At 37.6% G+C, this 25,031-nt stretch overlaps 1 protein-coding gene across 6 annotated transcripts in view; it reads right to left on the reverse strand.

Moving 5' to 3' along the window:
- LOC145986558 (dual oxidase maturation factor 1-like) overlaps nt 1-25,031 on the reverse strand; it is a 445,828-nt gene that overhangs the window by 244,518 nt on the left and 176,279 nt on the right. For all 6 annotated transcript variants that reach the window (XM_083120706.1, XM_083120704.1, XM_083120707.1 and 3 more), the window contains exon 3: nt 12,760-12,817. In XM_083120706.1, the coding sequence (XP_082976832.1) occupies nt 12,760-12,817 (58 nt within the window). The remainder of the gene's footprint in view (nt 1-12,759; nt 12,818-25,031) is intronic.

Raw genomic sequence — 25,031 nt, forward strand, 5'->3', positions numbered from 1 at the left:
TATAATCAATGTAAAATAGACTAAGCTTAAGTGTAACCCTACTTAAAAACAATAACAATAATAGTTGCTGTAACTTACGGTCTGTAAGTCACAGAAATCAATATTTTTTGTTATAAAATATAGCTATAATTTCACCATTCGAATTACATTAACTTTTTTCAGAAATCTCAGAGGGAGCCCTCTTGGCACCTCCCTGTGGGCGCCCTTGATTCTAGAGTTGTTAGGTTAGGAGGAACAGACCTATCTAGTTCTCGAGGCACGTGTACGCATAGTGTGCATATAGACGGTCCTATGAACCAACAGTACCCGCTCCATTGAAGTCGGCTCGTTCCTCCTGTTCCTTGACCACACATTCCCTTAGGTAGCATCCAGTTCCTCGTGCCTCACGTGCCGTGACGTCAAAACGCCAACGCCTTGAGTCATTCTGAGAAGCGCAGTCGTTCCACAAAAAAATCGCCAAAAAGCTGCTCCCGTGCCCTGGGCAACCACGACCCATCTCCCCCACGCCGACTTCACGTGTAACGCAGTTCCGTTAGAGAGTGCCCAGACACTTTCGCCACAGACACCTTGTTAGGAAAGAGCAGGTCTTCACTCAGCTACGTTGGAAGTTGACGAAAGCAGTTATGCTCCCAGCAGAGAATTTTCCAAGGAACGAGGCATTTTGGAGACCAAAAAGTTGCAGGAAAAGAAAAAGGGAGAAGCATCTTAAAATGTGCAAGAAATGGGATTATTAGTGCAATGCATTAATCTATATCAATAACTATTTCCGACTCATGCTTGCTTCTAGTGAAATATCGTCTTCTGTTTTAATTCGGACTCAGCTGATCGCAATTGAGCTAAAAAGGTTTCATAACTTTCAAATTATAAGTTAAATTAATAATAAAGTCAGCAGATAAAGCAAATTTTATAAATTCAATGTAAAAAAATAAGTACAGAGTGATTTATGAACCACCAAATAACACATCCATCAAATTTTTCGCCGCAAGAACATTTAGTCATACAGACCTAATTTGGATGCTAACTTTGCGCTTTGTATTCCCTAAAAATCGTACTTACACCCTCCTAGATCGAAAATTCTGCATTAGCCGTGCTGTTATTGCCAATATATTTTCTATTCCATTTTTTTTGTATTTCTTCTTTCTGAGGAACTGAATTTTAAGGTCTAAAACGGATTTTTTTTTTTTTTACGTATGACATGGAAATTTTTCCCTTAGCCATGCCAACACAGGTCCTTGTCTTCCTTCACCGTTGATTCATGAATTGTTCGTATATGGGAACGTCTTCATTATTTTTGCAATTTCAGATTATAATTGCCCCCATTTTTTAAGGTTTCTCAATTGGCGATTAATGCATAACATTAGCCACAATATTGTGTAGTGTGGCGTCTAAAGTCCGATTCAATAGCAAAAATAGTCAAGATGCTAAAACTAATGTATAGGGAAACAACGATTTTTAGAATCACGTATCAAAAAATAGAATTAATACGAATAGAATTTATTTTTTCTTTCACATAGAAACAAATTGCAAGGTTAAACATTTTGGTTATCACAGTGCTTCGGAAACCTGACAAAATGTCACTTTTCTCGACAGCGTAATGAACATACACAGTATGTTAGGTGGTATTAGGTGGTATATTAGGTGGATTGAGATGAGTATTTTAACCATATGTTTGTGACTACAGGAAAATTGCTCCTTATTAAGTTTCCCAACTTTGCATTAAACTGGTGAGGTGAAGTCAGAGGTCCTCAATTTTTATCTAGGCGAAGTGATTATTTGTGTTTTTTCTCTTATGAATTTCATCAAGTATTTATTTATTTATTTATTTATTGCGTCTTGTTTATCATGGCGAAGTTAAGGCTTTGTAGCCTTTTCTACCACTTAACCATGTTTACAGCGAATTTCTAACATATGAAAATTAGAAAACATTAATTCATGATACATAGGGTAACTTCGGTGAATAACGCCACCAATTGGTCATTTTGTTCTATAACTCATACATTTTTATTGTTAGGAACATGAAACTTACATGTTTAGGAGAATGAACTTTCCTCTATTGTGTAATAATAAAATATTGATTGCACTGTTATAATGAAAGCAATAAAATACGAAATTCTCTGTTAATGCAAAATGGCGTTATTTCCAGACCTGTCGGGTAATAACGCCATGTTCTTCATTACAAGTAAAACATTCACATTATCTTAATTACAAATAAAACAAACACATTTTCTTTACTAAACTGTACTAGAAAAAATAATTACTGTAGTAAGTTATTAGAAAAAGCATGTCTTTTTTGACTTTTCGCGATACCCAGTCCCTCAAAGTTCTGCGAGGAATTTGGAACAAACGTGCAGCAAATGCTATCTTCATTCCTTGTTTGACGGCTGCCATAGCTTGCCTAAAGTCATCTACTGACCATTTGGCCTGTATATTTCTACATTTTCTCGCCATCTGAGAGAGGAAATTAACCGAGAATAAATATATGTACGCCTCGAAAGTAACTAAGCAAGGATAAACCTATTTTCGAAATCAACATTTCCTAAAATTTGAGTTTAAATTGAGTGGCGTTATTCCCCGACACGATGATGGCGTTATTTCCCGAAACAACAGATTGCACTTTAACCAACTGTTCTAAACTTACGACACCGACCATGAAAACCGTACATACATCATTCACTTACATAATAAACGTATTGCGTATACGTACAACATTGTTAACATTTAAAATCTAATCCTACAATAGAAAAACACTCATCTTTGTCGGCGCGATGAAAATGTGGACCCTTTTTCCTCGAAACGCAACTCAAACGTCTACACTGTTCAAAGTGTTTCTCTTAAACGAAGGCTCGACAATGGCAACCGTTCTTATCAGCAATGCTACTAGGCACCATTGTTTATCGCACAAGGGTGAGTCACCCCTTAACTTTACATGCGTCCATGCTTTCAGAGTTGAAACTTTGAAATGGCGTTGTTTCCCGCCTGGCGTTATTCACCGAAGTTACCCTACATAAAATGTTAAATATTGAAAACAAAGAAAGAAAATATGAAGTTACAAAGAAAAATTACAAAATAAAATCCTACGGGATTTAAAGTCTAACCACGGATATCAATCATTACAGTAGTCTGGGATTTGAAATATTAAGGTGAATAACATTTACAATCATACAACTATAATTGCGATGAAGGTAGCGAAGTGTAAAAGTTAAATTGAAATATTTATTGTCCAATAATCTGAAAATATCAAATAATTCATATAGACGTATTCCAAGACTGTCACTGTAACAAATGGAGAATTGGAAGATTTGGTTATAAGCGCCAAACTACAAGTTACAGTCATATTTTCCTAATTCCCACAGCTAATTTTAAACACTTTTGTCTTTTTCGTGTTCACGTTTCTCTACTAATTCTTTAAGCGAAGCTTGAAAAGAGATATGCGATGTATAACATCGAAACACGTCACTGTTTCTACATTTATTTCGCCCTTATATCTAGTGGTTGGTTGTCCAGTACTCTAAAAACTCACAGCTAACTAAACAGACAGGCAGAAATTGTGATTTCATTGATTTTTTTTAATGGTCGTTAAAGAACGGTAGTTGTATTATCACCACCGTAAATCAACAAAAATAAGTTTGTTTCAATATATACTATAATCATCTTGCTTTTATTGTTCATAGATTTAGTTTATTATACTTCGCTTTTCTCCCACTTTTGGCTAATGGGGATGAGTGATGATGTGATGAAATTGATGGACACTCACAAACACCCATGCCTAGGGAGGGTTTCGAACCCGGGACCCCCTGGCGTCGTAGCGCGATGTGCTAACCACTCCGCCACAGGGGTGCATCCTGCTCTCATGTTTTGTTTATTATTATTATTACTGTTGAGATGAACACCCCTTTGCCGCTATCTAATACTCGCTATGGTGATGCTAGATGGTAGATGAGCCTAACAGCATAGTGCGCGCTCGAAAAATGTTGAACTTTTCGATAGGACCTCGTATAATAAGCGGAATAAGTTTTGAAATCAGGCCCAGACTTGTACGACCATCTCTGTATTCGAAAGCCATAGAAACAAAACAAAAACAAAAATGAATCTTCTGAATTCATTTCCGTCACGACGTCCAGCGGAGCGACGAAGACGACAAAGATAAGGAGGGAGGGGGTGGGGCATTTTGCAAGACGTGCCATCATGCAATTTGTTACACTTCATGCACGATATTACGTATTGTTCACGATACGCCGAGCGACGAGATGCATTTCGGGAAAGCATAGATGATGTAATAACACCAGTGGTACGAGATTTCGCTACAAGGAATACAAAGAAGGAACTTTCTTGAGAAAAACATCTCCAAAAACATATCGTTTGCGTAATTCTAACACACCTGTGGCTCATCACGGATTTTTTTAGGACAATTGGAAAGAGAACGTGCAAAATTTGCATATGAAATTTGAAGGTGTGAAGAACTACTAAAAATATTTTTCTAGTATCTGTAACATTCTTAATCGGGTCAGTAATCAAAACTTGCAAAGCATTTTTTTAAAAGTTACGATTACGTCATAATATGTACAGATGTTCAAAATGTATTCATTGTAGATCCTATGTCTGGCATGACCAATTATACCATAAGGGACGGAACCACCCGTGATTTTTTTCGGTTGTAACAACAATAATAATCCTGCAATAGACTGCAAGCATTCTGGGGCTCATGAGTAGATTTCGGATTTTTAGGTTCTAAGAAATGTGCTTTTAGGTTCATAAAATAGGCTCTAAAAATTCCAAAATAGGTTCTAAAAATCCTAAAATAGGTTCTAAATGTCTTAAATTAGGGTCGAGAATTTCTGAAGTAGATTGCAAAAAACTATGAACGCTTCAAAATTTCTGAAAAATACTGATCAGGTACACTCAAATAAAATTTCAAGCGAAGCCTAAGAAATTTTTATAGGTATATGTAACAACCAAATATTAATTTTCTAACCAAATTTTCATTTGTATAAATCATTTTCAAAATTATCCACAAGTCATTGTAATTGATTTCACTTTTAGGCTGTACTTGTGCTGTTAGCAAAAGTTACTTTGTTGATATGAAGAATAAATTACGTATGAATAATTTGCTTCACAATACCAGGGTGGCTACTCATCGGGGAATTTCTTGAATTCCGGGATTTGTGTGTTAATAATTGGCTGCGTGAATTTTTCTCCACAGACGTGAAAAACTGCAACTTTTATTAATCCCAATACCATTGAATTTATACATATTTATTAATACCCTGAGGCAAGTTTTTCACCGTTTGGCTTTTATTTTTATCGAGGATGGAAAATAAAAGATAGCTGCCGCAAAAAAAAAAAATTGAATTGTAAAAGAATTTACAATTAACATTTCTATATCCCCTAACATTTGTGACTTGTGTTTGTAGTTGTATTTTTAGTCTGAGTACGTGAAATTACAAATGCAAACAAGTTAAATACAAGGTGCATTCAATATAACATGTTATAACCAGAAAACTAGTATAAAAAATCTAAAATACGACCGTGATGGTTATATGTTTGTTATTTCGTGAAGGCATCTGTAAGCTATTCATAGCTGGGGCCTGCCTCGCGCACGGGACGCTGGTCAACAGTTAAACAAGATGGCGGAACCCTTACAGGAGTGCTCCAAGCTGGAGCAGCTAAGTGTCGTGAGATTTTTGTTGAGTGAAGGCGTGAAACCGATAAATTCATCGCCGCATGACAGTTCAGTAGGTATGAATCGATCACAACTGTACGAGTTGGGTGAGAAGTTCAAACAGGGCATAACCAGTGTTGAACATTCTCCGCGTCCAGGTTGCTCTGTCACGGAAAGCAATATTGCTCAAGTGGAGGACTTGATACCGGAGAACCAGCGTATTACTGTCCGTGAAATTGCTTCCCAGATGGAAATAAGTGTAGGATCAGCCCACCATATCAGTCATGACATACTGAGGTTCAGGAAAAGTGTGTCTGAGGTGGGTTTCGAAACGTTTTACACCGGAAATGAAGGAGAGATGTGTTGATGTGTGCAGGGAGTTTTTGCGCCTTTATGAAGCTGGCGGTGAGGCATTTCTTCATCGTGTTGTCACTGGAGATGAAAGTTCGGTACATAAACGAACCAGAACGTAATAGGACAACATGGAATGGCGATATCCTTCGTCCCAGACCGAAGAAGATGCGTGCTCAACGGAGTGCCGGAAAGGTCATGTTAACTTTGTTTTGTGACCACAAGGGGCCAATTGTTGAAGAGTACATACCCAGAGGCCATAATGTAAACTGTACCACCTACTCCAACCTTTTGCGTGAAAAACTGAAACCAGCCATTCTGCAGAGACGACGTGGTCTGGTGTCCACTGGTGTGCTTTTGCTCCATGACAATGCGAGACCACACACTGCCAGTGTCACATTGCCTACCATCGAGGACCTAAAGTTTGAGTTCTTACCCCACCCTCCATATTCGCCCGATCTCGCACCTTCTGATTTCCACACCTTTGACCCACTGAAAGATGCACTAAGTGGATCGAGGTTCCAGAATGACGAAGTCCAGTCAGCCGTGCATGAGTGGTTACGCACACGTCCAAAAGATTTTTTCCCCTGTGGATTCAGTGCTCTTATCAAGCGCTGGCCTAGGTGCACTGAACTAGGGGGGACTATGTTGAAACATAGTACTGTAGTTCTTTCGGTTTTTGTTATAAATATTTGTTACAATACAATTCCGGTTATATATTGAATGAGCCTTGTTATTTTAAATATATAAAGGGTGTTTCGTATAGGACGCCGAATTTGAATCGAGTGCTATTCTTTTATTTCGAGGTTGGCAGACCTGTTCTTACCAATGTTGGTATTTGTTGTCATGCCGATTAATGTAGCTTCAATTGTTTTGACTCGTTTGTTGTTGTTTCCTCGCGAAAATCCTCGAATAATCCAGGAGCGTGAAATCCATCCATCCGCTGAGAACGACTGTGTGGTGTGGGTTTTGGCAGGTTGAGTGTGATCTTACACCCTGCGATTTCTTCTTATGCGGGTTTGTGAAATCACAGGTGTACGCCAACAAACCAGGAACCCTTTTGGAACTGAAGGCGGAAATCATACGGGTGATTGGAGGCATCGGGACAGACATCTGCGAGAGGGTTATCAATAATTTTGTGGAGCGTATAAATGCATACAGACCCAGTAGGGGTAGACATATGCCTGACATTGTCTTTCATACTAAATAGGAGATGTTACTGGTTACATATATGTGAAATATAACTATGTTCAATATATTTTCCCTATTTTTTTATTTAATTTTCTAATTCGGCGTCCTATACGGAACACCCTATATATACCATTTAATTTAATTTAATTTAATGATATTTTTTGGATACACTGGAATTGCACACTTTATATATTGATAATATATTTGCGTATGTATGTGTTGGGTGGTGAGAGGCGGTAATACGTAAGGTTGAAACAGAGAAAACATCTGCTTGTACCCTTGAATTTTGGAAAGTTTGCCTTGAAAACCAGGAATTATACTTGAATTTTATCCTGGTCCTAGAGTGGGCAACCTGAATACATAACAATATTTTCCATGTTATCCACAATCATTCTTCCGCCTGTCGTCTGTGAGGAGCATATTATATGCTGAAAATGTTCTCTCAACAAAAACATAGTGGTGCAAGTTTGAGTGTTGGAACATTACTTCGCAAGTTGGGAATGCCACAGAGTATCAAACTGACGCGAAAGTAAGCAAGACCAAAGAGATCAGACGTTTACACTTTGGACTGTGCAAGTAACAGTGGCGCCAGACATTTTGCTTTCTTTACAGCTTTGAAAAACATCTTGGACTTGGAGGGAAATCGACAGAAAGTATATTTCAAACACGTTAGTCATTGAATTTCTTTGGTATGAAACCGAACAAATATCTCTGTGATATAAAAATCCTGAAAAACATGTAAAATATATAAATACCTAAAAAAAAAAAAAAGATTTGATTTAGGCCCATAAACCTAAAATAGGTTCAAGCAACCAAAATAAGCTATTTTAGACACTCTAAAACTTCATCATTCGTTACGCTTTTTAATGAAACGCTGACGTAACTCGTTATTTCTTATTTACCTGCGAAGGAAAAAAATAGGTTAAAAACATAAAATCCGTGGTCTACTCATGAGTAAATAGACCTCCAAATAAACGATCGTGTGGGAACAAACATAACGAAGTTTTTAAAACTGTTAACACAAGGTTTCAAAGTATGGCCCGTGCATATTGATTTTCCCAGCCCGGACAAAGTTTTATACCTAGTATTTTCTTATATAGCGGGCTCTTTTCTATCACTTCTGGTGACGATGAGGATGAGTGACGATTGATGATTAAATTAAATTGATGAAGGGAAACTCATCTAATGCCCAGGCCGGGACTCGAACCCGTGAAAATGTTATACCTTCCGCCACCATTTCATATTGTTGTAATTTTGACGAATAGGGAAACATAAGAATCTGCATTTTAGATCCAGACATAGAAAAAAATATGTTTCATAAAATTCTTAATTTCAATACTGTCTTGATATCAAGACAATATAATTTGGTTTCTCAATTCAAGGCTGTTCGTGGAAAAGTCAATCAATGCAATTTTACAGCAGACAGTTATGTTTATTCTTTTGATAGAAAACATTAAAGACATAATGTACAGTCAAGTACATTTCTGGGTTGTAGTGATCCTATTGAAAGTCAATGGGGTTGCTACAACCCAGAAGTGTCCGTGACTGTACATGTTGGATCATTGTTTAGAATCTTTACACATGTCCAAATTAAAATTATACTGGTAATATTTTCTTCATTTGATTGAGTGCGACTTAAATGAAGGCAACAGAAAATCGCAGTTTGTGACTTACGTGTCTTTTCCAGAACACACTAGAATTATCAACTGATAAATTGATATTTTTATATTATAGATTGCCTTTAATTTTGTTGCATGGTTACGATATTGAAAGGTAATATCCGCTTTCATAATAATAATAATATAATATTCATTTCCCTTTGAGAAATAAATTAGTACTAAATTCAATCCCCATTTGTCATTCATACATTTAAAGGTAATAATTACATAGCAATTTAATTTGTGTTTGTCTAATACATAAGTATGGAAAACATCACATTTTTTTATAAATAGCAAGTCGTTCGTCTTTCATTGAACTGCAATTACTAGGGCTCGGATGTTGAAGACCTATAAATTGCCAAAAAACTTATAAAAAGACCTAAAAATATCAAAAAAGGACGTATAAATGTGATCCAAATTAATCAATAACTTCGGTTTTAATTACATATTTAATGTATATGGTCGTATACACAGTGCTGAAAGCTTCAAAACAAGTTGCCACTAACAGAGCGACCTTCCAGACAAGTTACGGTTAAACGACCTTGTACCGTACCTGCTTCAGTCGTCCAAAAATGTTTTTCTCTCGTTTCAGGGATGGTTCAATTTTTTTATTATTATTATTTTTTATTTCTTTACTACAGAAAGGATGTTTAAGAGGTGATGGTGATTATCTGATGATGATTCGAATTGAGAATGGGCAGTAAAAACGTAGTCGATAGAAGGTGAAGTAGCAAAAAAAAGCCGTTAAGACTTAAAAAAGGCTAAAAAAGAACCAATAAGCCAAAAAACGCCGAAAAAGGCAAAAAAGGACAAATAAAACCCACCTTTTTCTGGCCTACAATGACCCAAAATGAACATATATTATGTTGGGCCTCGTCTTCGAACACTAGGAAAAAAAAGGATATTTCCTCAACTTCCGATCACTAGCAATTACCAATCTCTCAGATTCAGCGACTCGTTGTGAACAGAAATAAATGTTAAGCTCACTTTATGCTCAATCAGGCCCACAATCTAGAGTTGGATGCGAACATCAATGCAATATGCCTCAATTGGGAATCGAACCCTGAATCTTCTCATTTCAATACTCATTTGAAACTGAAAGCGTTAGTCATTGCGCCAGTGTGAAGGTCCACACTCGTTGATGGAGTTGGCAACTCTGCTTCTGTCCGAGTTCGTCGAAAAATGCTACACTATGGAGTGTGTATGTAGGATCCACGAGACTTACTCGCCTCTGATCACGTGAATAAAAGAAGCTAAGGTGAAAGTGTTTACGACCTTACCTGACGGGTTCATCAACAGTTAAACAGGAAATAATATGGGCACATCACCGTCGGCTTTCTTCATATCAATTAACGTACAGGAAGCCATTGTGATGGGTCCACGTTCTTCGCCGCAAAAGCCGAGAGAAACCGCGCAAGGGAAAGCATCACACATTGCGAACGTGGTGTGAAATGGCCAATAAAATACACTCCATTTCTTTGTCAACTGTCAATTGTTTAGTGAAACGTTCCTAAGTGCTAATTAAGTATGTTGAACGCATGCAAATTGCTTAACATTCCTGGAATAGAATTCAGAGCTGAACAAAGAGTATAGATGTCGCTAGAGTGGCCGATGTAGTTTCCTGCATGAAGCGAACTGAAACTACGCCCAGGAATAAATAGACAAAAGAGCCAAAACCCCATAAGAGCGCGTGTAGATTGCTCAACATCCCGGAATAGAATTCAGGGATGAGCAAAGAGTATAAATGTCCCTAAAGTGGCCGATGCAGTTTCCTGATTGAACCGAACTAAACCTCCGCCCAGAAACAAGCAGGCAAAAGAGCCAAATCCTCATAAGAGCGCGTGTAGATCGCGATGGAAATCTTCGCAAATAACAAATAAAATAACGTAATTGTTATGAGGTGCAGTATGTCAAAAGCTTACTTATAATGTTTTATTAAAACTGAATAGCATTTCAAATATTAAATTGGCATAATTCATTAGTTTTTTCATCTCGTTGGCGATATTACAACGGCCTTAAATTTGCAACAAAAGACGAATGAATAATTTCCAGCTTTACGCCACCCTATTCTATTCCAAATTCTTGAGGGTGAGCCTAGAAATTAGATTCGGAATGGGTCCATCCAGAACAATCACAAATTAAGCAAAGTCACTGGGTATTGATGCCCAACTCAACAGAACCAATCAGACAAAGCTACATTCTATTGTTCTCAAATCCTTAAGCTTGTATTTAATGTTTTACTTCTCAGAATATAATGACCGATATGTTGAAACGTGCGCCTTCGAAAATTCGAAAGTATACTATCAGTAATACAACATGCGTAAAATCCGTATCATTCAATGACTATGCAAAATTTCAGGAATATATTAAAATGAAATGATTCTGAATGGATCACAATTCGAAGCAATGGAATATTTCTTTCTATATCAGTTATTTACGTCGCCTTTTCATCTCTTAGGTTAATCGCGACGATGAGTTTTCATGATGAACGGATAAACAATTATATTCTATCTATGTTTTAACCAGGATTCGGAGCACGTCTCACTTCGTCGGGGTGTGCTTGCTATTCCAGGCTATTTCTTTGTTCCGCTAAACTAAACAACCAAGCAGGAATCTAAAGAGCAGCCAAGTCCCAAATTCAATTTGGTCTCCACTATGGACAGCAAGGAGGCAATAAAATGAAAATCCACTCTTAACAAGAAAAAGAAGGCTTCCTTTTAAGATGTGTCACGGATAAAGACAACAATGTGCGCGAGAAGCTGCTTATAAGTTTGGGCCCGGATCTCAAGCTATATGACTTATTAATTAATTCATTGTATTCATTCAAACATTTCCAGCAAGTCGAAACAATTCATTAGTTTCCGATAAACCTCGAATCTAACTCCCTCATTAACAACTATTTTTTTCTGGGGAATTTCAAATTTGAAAGACCCACACTGGCATTCCAAAATTTAAGTTACTGGGTCTATATACAGTTTCTTCCAAAACAGTATAATGTTCATGGAAATTGCTTTCGCTGTTATCTGAAACTTTGCAGTAGTTTCGTGAAGCTGCAAGCTTATTCCTTATTGCAAATTTCTAGACACACCATTTTGACCGAATAAGCTTCCAAACCGATCTATTTTTCACGTCCCGTCGGTTCTTCGAAATGAGAGATACGTTCTACGGAATCATTTCTGAGATATGTCCAAATTACATACGAGTTCTAAGTGGTTGCTCCATCCTCCCAATATATATAAATGCAGGGGGGGTCGAAAAAGTCCCGCAACATACCCAAATCACAGCATTTGGTCGGAAACTACATGCAATAGAACAATGGATCAATTCCGGCCAACCATAATTCTTCAACAAGATGGGCCACCCCTCATTGGTACAAGGACGTTTGAGGTCTTCTGGATAGGCATTTCCCTGGCAGGTGGATAAGCCGTGATGGACCTATTCCCTGGCCACCGCGCTCTCCTAATATCACACCCTTGGATTTCTTTTTCTGGGGTATGTCAGAGATTGTGTTTACCGCAGTCATGTTCCACATGTTGCTACTTTTCGAAGAAGAATAACGGAGAGTATCCCAACTGTTACTGGTGATATGATGGGGTGTGTATGGACAGAAGTGGATTACCGCCTTGAAGTTCTGAGATCAACTAGAGGGGCGCACATTGAGGTGTATGGCATATAAACCTGGAGAGTTGTAGCTCATTTTGCAATCAACAGCATTGTTCTATTGCATGTAGTTTCCGAGCTATATTTTTTTGAAATGGTGCCGGGACTTTATGAACACCCTGTATATAAAAAGAACAAAGCAGTCAATTTTACCATTTGGTATATGGTGCGGGACTTTTCGAACACCCTGTACAAAAACATCTCTTGATAATATACTTAATTGAAGGAAAAAGTACTCACCCAGGATAACAGTTCCCACGAAGAGGCTTAGTGTCACGCTTGTGAAGGTGGTGAACCTCTGAAAAAGAAGGAATAATTATTAAGGACGTAAAATCGTACGTGGTAACTGCATTGTTGTCATGGAAATTATTCATATACAGTACTCCACTGCTACCATATTCTAACATTAATCTTGTTTTTTTCATTACATAGTATTTCTATTTCTCTGGGGTAATCGTGAAGATGAGGATAAATAGCAGAATTGTAAAAATAGGTTGAGCAAACACAATGAGACATCCATGCCTTATCCAATATTCCAAACTGGCTTCGTAGCGTCGTACGCTAAAGACTCCGCCACTTTGATTTGCACCTTAGAGTAATTAAAATTGAATGCAGGTTGTCAATTGTGCACGCTGGTAATAATGCAAGAGCAGTCTTGTAGAAAATATACTGTGTGTGTGAAGACCACTTAAAGAAAACGAGAAGATGTGTTGAATTAGAGAAAATCATAGGATATAGACAAAAACACCCAACGAATTCGACAACTGGAAAATGTAGAAAGGATGACAAGTAGCTACCTAAAAGGTTATTAATAGGAAAATGAAATAAAAGAAGAAGAACGGAAAGATCAATAGTGAGGTGGATGAATGATGAGGGTTCGACAAGAGCTGTAGTACTAGAAGAATGGGGGAGATGGTCACGAAAGAGAAGAGAGACAGGCCCTAGAGTGGGGAGACAGTAAAGAGACTCAAAAAGAGATGCAGGGAGACAAAGACCGAGAGAGACAGATAGAGAAAGATAAGAGAGAAAGACAGACAGAGGGACACAGGAGAGAGTGATTTAGAGAGGGCGGGGTCCGACCAAGTGTCTCAGAATTATATTTAATTAAATTAAAATATTAATTAACTATGTAAATTAATCAATATTGTATTATTATTGTTGTATGAATGGGTAAAAATATGGAAAAAGAATACAGATATAACAGCACGTATTCATTATCTAGCTTACGTGTAGCAAAGATCGCCAAAATTTGTATTAAAACAACTGTCCTGGCAAAGGAAATTAATGTCAAAAAGCTAAAGAATTGAATATTTATTGAATAACAAAAAAGGAATTAGATTCAATTGACAAAAAGTAAAGTTCCTGATTAATACAGGGTGTCTCAAAAGTAATGGCGCAAACTGACACAGTTGAAAGTAGACGATAATAGAAGCAAAAAGTCTCAGTAAACATGGGTCCGCAAACGAGCAGTTTTCGAGATAATCGCGAATGTGTGATTACAAGCCGCCACTGACTTCATTGTTTGTAAACGTCGTTCTAGTTGGTAAAATGCTAATAATGTGTGCGAATGTGTGCTTACATGCCGTCATTGATTGCATTTTGTAAACACCGAGTGCTTTCCTCCTTGCCCGTTTAGAGGTTTGCTCTTTGTTTACAAAACAGAACATTTCCGAGAGGTGGCGTTGTAATCAAACAGGATGGATACAATCAGTACAGATAACTGAACATGCTTGTGACCAATTCCGAAATGAACCGGGGGTGTTCGAAAGCATTTTACCAACTAGGACGACGTTTACAAACAATGAAGTCAGTGGCGGCTTGTAATCACACAATCGCGATTATGTCGAAAACGGCTCGTTTGAGGACCCATGTTTACTGAGCTGTGTCAGTTTGCACCATTACTTATGAGACACCCTGTATAAGTAGCACTGTGCATAAATCTTTGGAACTGTCCTTCAAAGCACTATAAGTCAAATTCCTTGCCTTCCAATAAAATCAGTTGAAATAAATAACCATCGATTATATAACAAATGCTAAAGAATTATACTTTGATTATATTTGACTTAAGTAATTGGTAAGTCTTTCGGGGGATCCGGGCCCCTCTAAATACGTCCATAAACACACACAACACCAACATGCACAGAAGAATGAGCGAGACACAGAGAAAATAAACTCAATGTTTACTAAAGCTAATGACAAATTTGTACTCGTTAAACCGTGCCATAACGCTCCCCTTCTCTCCAGTGGCACTTAAAAATTCCACTATCGTAGAAAGGAGATCTACCGGAGAAATCTTTGTTTTCCGATCAAAGAGAAGAAAACATGTTTTTCTCAATCTCCTCCTGGTCATTTCAAAAGAGGAGTTTTTCCACTCATACTGCGATGGAAGCAAATACTGTAGCAGGACCTTTCCTTAACATGCGAGGTTTTCCGCTTCCGTACTTGTTAATTAATGTTTGACATCTATGGCTCTTTTTGCAAATCACATGTCAGAAAAATGCATGCGGTTCTCTGGTGAAAGTCCGCCTTATTTCTTCTTTCTCCGCCGTGTCCTACATTCCAATGGGACAAGAACAATTGCTCTGGAATAATTCCCACAGAATGTCACGTGGTGGTGGTTGCCGCAACTTACAAGAAAGAGCGGCTTGTTTGTTAAAATATGTATAGACCTGTCAGCACTTTGGCTATTCCCACCAGACTCCACAACAAGATTGTTGTTATTGCAGCATCGAAAGTTTGTGGATCGAGTAGCGGCAAAGTTATATATGGTGGTGGAGACTGATTAGAACTGCATAATTTATATTCATGTCCAGATATTATTAGAACAATTAAATCAAGAAGACTTAGGTGGGCAGGCCATGTGGCAGGAATGGGAGAGGAAAGAAGAGTTTACAGGATTCTTGTTGGGAAACCTGGAGACCTGTAGGAATGCCAAGACAAAGATGGAGGATAACGTTGAGATGGACCTAAAGGAAATCGGTAAGGATGGAAAAAATTGTATTGATCTTGTCCAAGGGACAGGCTGAAGGCTTCTGTTGCTGCAGCCATAAACCTTCGGGTTTAAGAAGGCTAGAGAGTTAGGTAGTTGGTGGAGATGGCACGGTGGGAGCATGTTGAGAGTTCGACTCATGATCTAGCCACCTAAGTTTCCGGTTTAGAAACACAAGTGAGCAGTGTTATTTCATAAATCTTAACTTATGCTAGTAGTTGCAAGTAGACAAGAGGGGCGTAAAAGCGACATACGTACTACAACACCAACTTTTGTATAAACAAGAATATACCAAAACGAGTCCATGACCACTGACCAATGTGACAAATACTGTGTAAATGTTATCATCTTTCATCTTACATGTAAGAGTACATGATTTACAAAAAACTGATATGAAAATCCTTAGGCCGCAATACAGGAAAATATCACAATAAGCAAGACAGATTATTTGCCCGACTCCAACATTCTTCGGGCCTGTATCCAGAATGCATTGCGAGAACGAGTTTGGCTCTTATTGCCCATAGAAAACAGCGCCAGCGTTACACCCCTTTCAGTCTCGTCGTTCAACCGAATTCTACAAGACTCATGTTTCAGTACATTTTCAGTGTAATATCCGGTAACAACGCTCGAAGTATTTTAGAAGAGATGAGGGGGGGGGGACTGAATGGAAATGGGAGATACTGAGAAATTATCATAAGTTCCAAAGTTAATACAGAATATTTATTATACGTATATGAGACGCATTAGTGTCAAAATATAATTCTAAAAACTGCGGTGGGGGGTAGGTAGTAGCTCTAACTATCTGGAGGTTTGTAGCTCACTGTGGCTTCTCCCCGCTTATAATTCTGGTTCTGTGCGAAAACAAACAGTATTTCTACCCAGAAGATGAGACTGACGTTAGTTCTCGAATGCTTGGAATCTTTTCCACAACTCACCTGGTCGATAGCCAGAGAGAATCTTTTCATGAAGATTAGAAACAGTAGTCTCGTTTCTAAAACTAAGCAAGGATGTTTTTGAAGACACCCAAAATGTTACTAACGAAACTCTAACATATGGACTCACATCCAGTTTAATCCTCTGTGGGTCATGTGTTGTGTGTGTCCATGACTGTCCTTTCATCAATTTCATTTCATCTTATCACCATTCAAAGTAAAATGAAGTAAATCAACCAATCAAAACAGGCAAAGCATTCAAATAAAACATGGGTTTTCTGCCATGTTATCTGGTTTACCACTTTTTCATTCTCTTCCTGTGTAAAACCTTAAAGTATCATACGTGGTGCCTCTTTCTTCAATCTTCGCTTCACCACCACTGGGCGCCTTGCATTTCCTTGCATTTTTCAGGGTGGACATTCAGGGGAAGAAACTTGCATATCCGAATTCCAAGCACATAGAGATGAAACAAGTGTTTCAGCATCAGTGTTAATGAACCCATGGTATTATTACTGGTGCTTATTTATATCTCGCAAAGAATGCGAAACCATTCCCTTACCATGCCGCAAAGGGCAGTAAGCACTCGTAAACAATGCAGCTTAATGCTCATTTCGTCGCTTGTAAAAGCAGACAAAAACAAGGTGAAGTATATTAGCATACAAAGGAATGCAGCTAGGACTTAATCCTGCATTCAAGTCTTATGGGCGTTTATTGCTGTGTGAATTCGTATAAGAACTCTTACGTATTAAATTTGCGATGGTAACTCCTTTATCATTCCAAATTAATAAATTTGAGGATAAGTACCAGCGTTTCTCTGCCGTTTCAAGTACTTTTCTCTCATTTTTAAAAACAAAATAACAATATTGTCGAGGAACGGGTGTATTGATTATACTGGGTAAATCTCTGGCTAGAAAAACAAACATTCTTCAATAACCTTTAATTTTAGTGTGGTTTCCTATGAAAATTGACATGTACAGTCTCGGACACTTCTGTGTTCTAACAACCCCATTGACTCACAACTCAGATGTGTTCGTGATTGTACTTACCTTTTATGTTACAAAACATAAAACATGTGTTGAAAAGTGGCTCCCTTCCATCATCCAAGCACTTGGACATGCGAGTGTCCAAATTCTCAGACAGATGGTAACGTGACATCCATAATGACAGTGATCTCTTGCCGCATCACATCTTTGAGGGCATCAATTTTTCGCGGCTTATTGCTGTACACATCTTTAGTACATCCACAAGAAATAAAGTGGAGTCAGGTCAGGTGATCTTGGTGGCCACAGACTTTGCGAAATTAATCGATCACCGAAATAGCTTCCAATTTTCCTCCGGGTTGCATTAGATTGGCTTACATTGCACCATCTTGTTGAAAGTAACCTTCTATTAATTCATCTGCTAACTTATTCACAATCATAAAAAGATTTCAAAGTTTTTGAGGAATTGGCCTTTTCTAGCAAGAGAATCGTCCTGTGTTACTACACAGTTAATATTTCCAAAAGTGTCTAAATTCATAAATGCTTGCGTTATTTGCTCAGATTCGAAAATCTGCTTAGAATCCGAGCTTGTTTCGACATTCTCGCAATTAAATAAAGCCAAATCCTAATTTCCTTCTACTTGCAGTATCGCTTTTGTGCAGGTAAAGCTTGTAAGCTGTTTTAAGGCGAAGAACTACCTGAAAATGGAGCAATACGATGGCAAGAACTAATTATAATGGAATGATACGGACGTGCTCATGAAAGAACTTTAAATGACGAAATGCTGGTCGTCACTTCTGTATTACATCATTTGATAAACTAGTTTAACATAGTATCCATATTATAAAATCGTATCTTTTCACTATTGAAAATATTGTATGCAATATCTACATATCGAGACGTTAAGGCGTTCTGTCCAACATATTAGTGTCTTCCTGTCTAGAAATCACAAATGCGTAATATTCAAACTGGAAAAAGTTGCTGAAGCAAAGAATATTGAGAATATGAAAATTTTACATGACTTATGGATGACAATATCTCTCCGAACGTATCTGGTTAATTGGTTCAAAGCAATTCTAAGGTAATAATAATACTATTTTTAATGTTGTTTTAGAAAATTTGTGTCCTACCTGAATCTCATGGATTTTCATGGATGGGTTTCAAAATTCTAAGACAAGTCATAAACATAGTGCTATCATAATAAAGTACAGAGGACTATCAAATCTAACACAAGTTAAAATCGATTTAAGAATTATTTTGTAGAACCGCCGAGCATTGTCGTTAATTAAAAGAAACTAAATAAAACCATCCCTTGACCACACTTAGAGGAACACCGATAGAATATAAAAATATGTAACGATTTTCTTAAAGCGAGTAAATTGAACTTGAGCACAAAAATGCCTACTGAACTATTATATCATACAGTACTTTGTTTGGGGGACGTAGAATATCAACTATAACTTAATGCTTTGAGATGAGATAGACATTTATATTATAAAATATTAAGGTATCTGTAATTAATGCTACAACTAGAATCCAACTAGAAGAAATAAATAAATCTATTTGTTAGTGATCCAGTTGAAGTTGCACAATGTTTTTGTAATAACATTTCTATTTCGGTAAAAAAAAATCGTGTTACAAGAGCCATCTGTGATCGAAAAGTTAAGTAATACTGTAGCTAATTTTATTTGTATTCTCGTTCACGCCGCTATTTTTTCACTTTGGATTAACAGTGAAGAATGAGGCTGAGTCATCAAAATTAAAATCATAATTTTTAGAAATATTTTAACAGCTGTCATAGGCATGCAATTCGTTATAAAATTCCATAACTTTATATTATATCCTTAACATTAATATTTTCTACAAAAAGTGTGGATAAAACAGTGGATTGGGATGTAAGCATATCCAGTATCAAATCATATACAGTGTGTTTTAAAAGTCCTGCAGGATTCTAAAAACTTACAACTTTTAAAGTAATAGCTTTATTACAACGAAATAATGTTTGTTACACAGAGGAAACTATGAAATGAATGTTTGATGTGGTTTGGTTCATCGCCAGATCTCCAGCTGGGCAACATTCATGTCCAAACAATTTTGCAAGCTTAGTTTGAATCCGAGAATTGCTTTCTGGCGGTGCTCGCCAGGAGTGTTGTGAATCACATCACGTATCGTGATATGTCTGTTTCTGTGCATACACCTGGGTCTTGACATGTCTCCACAGCCAGTAATCGCAAGGCGTAAGGTCTGGTGACCTTGCGGGCAAAGGTGTGGGTCCCCATTTTCCTCCATCGACGTCATCTTGGAATCGCGTGATCGCGTCATTAACTACACACACGTGTAAAAAAACAATATTGCGTTGTAATGAAGTTATAGCTTTTTAGAATTCTGCAGGGCTTTTAAAACACGCTGCATATTCCAGGGTTCTCTATTCGACGAAGATGATCACAACATTCTTGAGTAGTAGAACACATCACAAAGAGTCCATCAGATGGAAAGAGCAGACAAAAGACAGTCTGAAGATGCAGATGCTGAAGGGACAACAGAGCAAATGAAGTATGAAGAGATTGCTAAATGCATATGACATCCACTCGACATCAATAAGCTTCTTGCAAAACACCTTCCTTTGCCACACAATTATCGCGCCTGACAGGAGAATGCGTTCCAATCGGAAAGCAATTTCGGTTTCTTAATCCTCCGCACGGAGGCGCTGGGGTGTTGCAACCAAGAATAAGAGACTCGATTAATTCTTTTCATCGACGTCGAGCAAGGGGCTTAAAAAATTGTCAAAGTAACAAAGGTGGTTTCGAAACATTTCTGTTTTTGCAGTTGGTAAAATTGATCTGGCACCAGTGATTGAAGCATAAGTCTACTGCAATAGCGAAACGTGGACAATATGTTTGTCTACGCACTTTCCTGACTATGGTTTATCAAGTTATTAGCTTACAAAGTTTCATATTTGCAGCTGGAATGGTTTCGAAGATATTGCAACGTTAACAAGATATCGATTGTTGACATCAAAGTTTGATTGTTGCATGGTCTTAGGCAGTGGCGGCGATTGGGTTCCAAATCGTTGGGGGGGGGGGAGGACAGTTTACTTTCCCTTGGTAGGTAAGGTTTAGCATAGTGCGTCAGAAAAAGTGGCAAAAAGCGGGAAGGGAGGGGGGGATTGCTCCCCACTCGCCACAGGTCTTAGGGTATGTTCATTAGTGATTTAATGTTAGTCATGACTTTGGGTGTGGACTTCACGGGAGTAGCAATCGTTTAATTTTAGACATCAAATGTAGGATGATCGTTTAATTTTAGACATCAAAAGTAGGATGATCGTTAAATTTTAGACATCAAAAGGAGGGTGGTCGTTTAATTTTAGACATCAAAAGTAGGATGATCGTTTAATTTTGACATCAAAAGGGGGAGCGATCACTTAATTTTAGACATAAAAAGGACGATCACCATATTTTCGACATCAAAGAGAGGGCTATCACTTGATTTTAGACATCAAAAGAGAAATCGTTTAATTTCGGAGCTCAAAGGAATTCTATAGCTATTTACTCTTTGTTAATTGAAAATTTAGTTTTAGATGCATGGCAGGGGTGATCTCTCAATTTTAGATGCCAAATGTGAGTGGTCGGTATTTACTTTTATGTTAATTGAGCCTGTGATATGCATGCAAACTCCCTCACAGTGCTTGTACAGTCACGGACACTTCTGGGTTGCAATAAACAAACCCATTTACTTTCAATATGTTCGTTACAACCCAGAAGTGTCTATGACTGCACAAACACGCACCACATCTGCTGCTCTTTCTTCATTTCGACAGGAACCACAGATCACATGCACATCTTCAGTGGCTTGGAAGTTTGTTCTCTGCCACAGAGGGCCATAACTTAATGCTACTCCAAGTACGTAGTTAGCAACGCCTGTTAAGAGCGTGATTTAATATGATGTTATGGTCAGCTTTGTGCAACATGTGTAAGCTGTGCATCCGTGCGTGCACTGATTTGTCGCAACACCAAGTGAAACAATGCTTTTTGTGAGAGCTGTGTCTGCCAAGTAGCTAGATGTAGTGTGTGGTTTTCTCAAGGTCCCCATCATGACTGTGCGTTGCGACTCTATATTTACTCATTGCAGCGTGAAGACAGGTTGAACACACACGGTTGCACACACACACACGGGGAATACCGTTGTACACTGGTGTAATCCTCCGGAACAACTACTTTTGCAGAGGACTTGATTTCGTTCGCTTGCACCACAGACTCCTGGGACAGAGTATAGATATAAAGTGTATTCTCTCGCGCCTCGAGAGAAGTCTGTTCGTCACTCCTTTTTGCCATATATCCGATCCTGGAACAGATTGCGTTGAACGGTCAGCCTACAATATTGATACCGAAGATTCCAGGTTCGAATCTCGACCAGAGCATGACTGTTTCCTTTGTGAATGACCGACCTTACTAGATGATAGCAGACCAACTGTCGTTGTACGCTATAAAACGTCTATATTATTTGAGGTTAGAACAGATAATTTTTAAGATCGTACTATTTTAAAGACGAATAAATAATGTATGAATATACGTATAAAATTGTTTAAAAATTACACAATCATTGTACAGTGTCTCTCAAAAGTTTTAGGACAACGACATTTTAAACTAGGCAACCCAATTTACGCAAGGCGTTGGTGGGTTGCGTGTAGAGTTAGGCTCAATTTCAGGGTTGCCACATGCACAATATATATTTATAAAATACGCGAAAGAAATTAAAAAAGTATTATTGTATAAAATTATTAAAAATATCACTATTATATCGAAAGTGATATTTTTTTTTTCTCAAAGGAAAAAAAAAAGGTTTTCTAGTATTTCATCGCTGATGAGTCTACAGAAAGGAAAAGAGGTGAGAGAAAACGAGAAGTGACAAAGGAGAGGAGAAAGAGAAAGCGAAAGCGAAAGGAAAAGAGGAAAAGTAGAGGAGAGAGGAAAGAGAGGATAGACGACGAGAGGAGATGTAGTGAGGAGAATGGAAAAAGATTCTAGGAGAGATGAGGAAAATGGAGCAAAGAAGAGAAAAGAGAAGGAAAGCGAGGTGAGAGAAGAGGAGAAGAGAAGAGGGGAGTGGAGAGTAGAGTAAAGGAGAGAAAAATAGAAGAACGAAAAGAAGATGAGAAGAGTGCAGTGGAGTCGGAAATTTAAGACAGCAAAGGAGATACGAGGAGTGGAGATGAGTGGGATGGAGATAAGATGCGAGAAAAGTAGGGAAGGCGATATGAGATAAAGCAGAGCAGAAGGAGGGGAGAGAGGAAGGAGAAGAGAAAAGAAGAACAGAAGGGACTGAAGAGAAGAGGTATTTGCAGAAAATATCGTCTCAGCGTCAAGAATTGATGCATTGGTCAAATTATCGACATGAAACATTCAATAACATTTTGAAATGTATTGGAGAATGTATTAGATCGGTTCGAAATACCTTTTGGCTTAGTTCATAGAAAGGTAAAATTTTCCATGTAATATCTTTGATTTTACCTGAAATTATACCACTAAAAACATGAATGTAATTTTAATATTTATAAGAATTATCCAATTTTTGTCCACTACTCGGTTCGTTGAAATGGAGATTTTGTAATTTAATATTTCCCCTCCCCCCATCGTTAATTCCAAACTGAATCATTCCGTTTCACAGAGTGTGGACAATGAACACAATGGGATATGTCTAAAACTTACGAAAATTTTCTGCCACCGGAAGGGTTTGAACCTACGACCATCAGATTCACTGTCCTGAACGGTAAACACTACCCTACAAGCTTTCGCTCCTGAAATTAAGTAGAAGGAGCTGACCAATGTGAAATGTAGATGCAACTCTCCTCCTACATGTAATGTGCAAACAATACTTGTTTGTAACAAAGAAAAAGAATGTAGTAAGACTCGGCGAAATCATTTAATGGAGAATTGCACATGATGAGAACTTTTCATTCGATATTTGCGGAGGTATCCTTGCATTGAACTCGAGTGGGAAAAGGGGTACAATTAGTGTGTCCTGAATTGCCACAAATATAAATAGTTATTTCATTAATGTTTGTCAATGTCTTTGAAGCAGTACACAATTATCGTTAGAGTATCATAATTCATGATCTTATACATTAAAATATCCCTTTGAATGTGTGTCAATTCATTTATTTGTTTATTTTTTTTATAAATTCCATATGCAGAACAATGTAGCCACTATACACTGCTATTACAAATAATGTTACCATGCTCTTGTTTATAATAAAAGGAGAATTATAAAAAAGAACACCGCCTAAGGAGATTCGAACCTGGGACCGCTAGCAGACTAATCAAGAACTCTAACCACTACACCACGCCCTTACCTTCGTTTGAATCAACAATTTTTAATTATTCTGTCCCTCCAATATTGTAAATGTCGTTGGGTGTACATGTAGTCGAACTTTTACTTTAATTTTGAATTGCTTTCTTGTAGTATAGCAGATATATTCGAGAAATAATTTTCGAAGTGATGAAGAAAAACGAGAATATTTTTAGTTGTGAAAATGCGAGTTATTTCTTCTAACTTATTATTGTGATTAGACATTATTAATGGAAAACATCTAGAGGCTTGTACATTGCAGGACGATATTCTTTTCCTATGATACTGCAATAGACGAAATGCTTGTTTACTGACGCAAGTGCCGTGTTCAGAAGAGTCTTATGAAATGTATTTGCTGTTCCGTAAGGTAACACGAAATAATTACACCGTTTGCGAACTACCAAATCTGCGTAACGTTAGACGTAAACAGGCACAAAATTTTATTCATAAAATCACTTCACATTTGACAGTATTAGTCAAGAGAGACTCGTGGGACACTGTGTTAAGGTAAATCCTTCTTATTTTTCTTCCTCGAAGAACAACAATGTTTAAAGTAGAGCAACAGTCGTTCCGCTCTTTCTTATTTCTTTTAAATTCTTCCACATTCCTTTAGTTGGGTTAAAAATAAATAAAAATATTGCTTGCATTTCTGTCATTGACGTAGACTAGGCCCTTACGCAGGATTTCTTTGAGGGAGGTGCCAGACTCAAATTTATATATATATATAAGAGAGAGAGAGAGAGACAGATATTACAAAATAGTTCAAATAGTGCAAGCGCGATTGAAAAGTCATGATAATTCTAGGTTTAGAAAATAATATATTTATAAATTAAATGTTGCGCACTAGGAATTATTATAACAATAAAGAACATGTCTAATAGTGAGTTAAGAAAAAGACAATAATAAAGAGACATTCTCGCATCACGATTGCAGTTCGAAAAAGTCGGGAAAGGGATTGAAAGTAACGCACTGTCCTGACTAAATCGGTGAATTGGACGTCTGGTAGTCTTGCATTATAAAACTAAAACGATCCAATATTGCAGCCTGAAGACTTTTGTGCAAGAAACAGATTAATTTATGTAAGAATAAAATAGAAATTTTTGCACATTTCTAAAATCGACGATGTTATTTTCGTAGTTATTGATAGGTCCACATTTAAATATTTCAGGGTTCGAGGGGGCATGGCCCCCATACCCCCCCCCCCGGGTACTGACCTGACCTGATGTAGACAGTGGGAGAGAAATTTTGGAGAATCTTTCTATTAAA

This window comes from Lepisma saccharinum, chromosome 4, assembly GCF_977018435.1.
Source record: "Lepisma saccharinum chromosome 4, izLepSacc3.1, whole genome shotgun sequence".
Classification (NCBI taxonomy): domain Eukaryota; kingdom Metazoa; phylum Arthropoda; class Insecta; order Zygentoma; family Lepismatidae; genus Lepisma; species Lepisma saccharinum.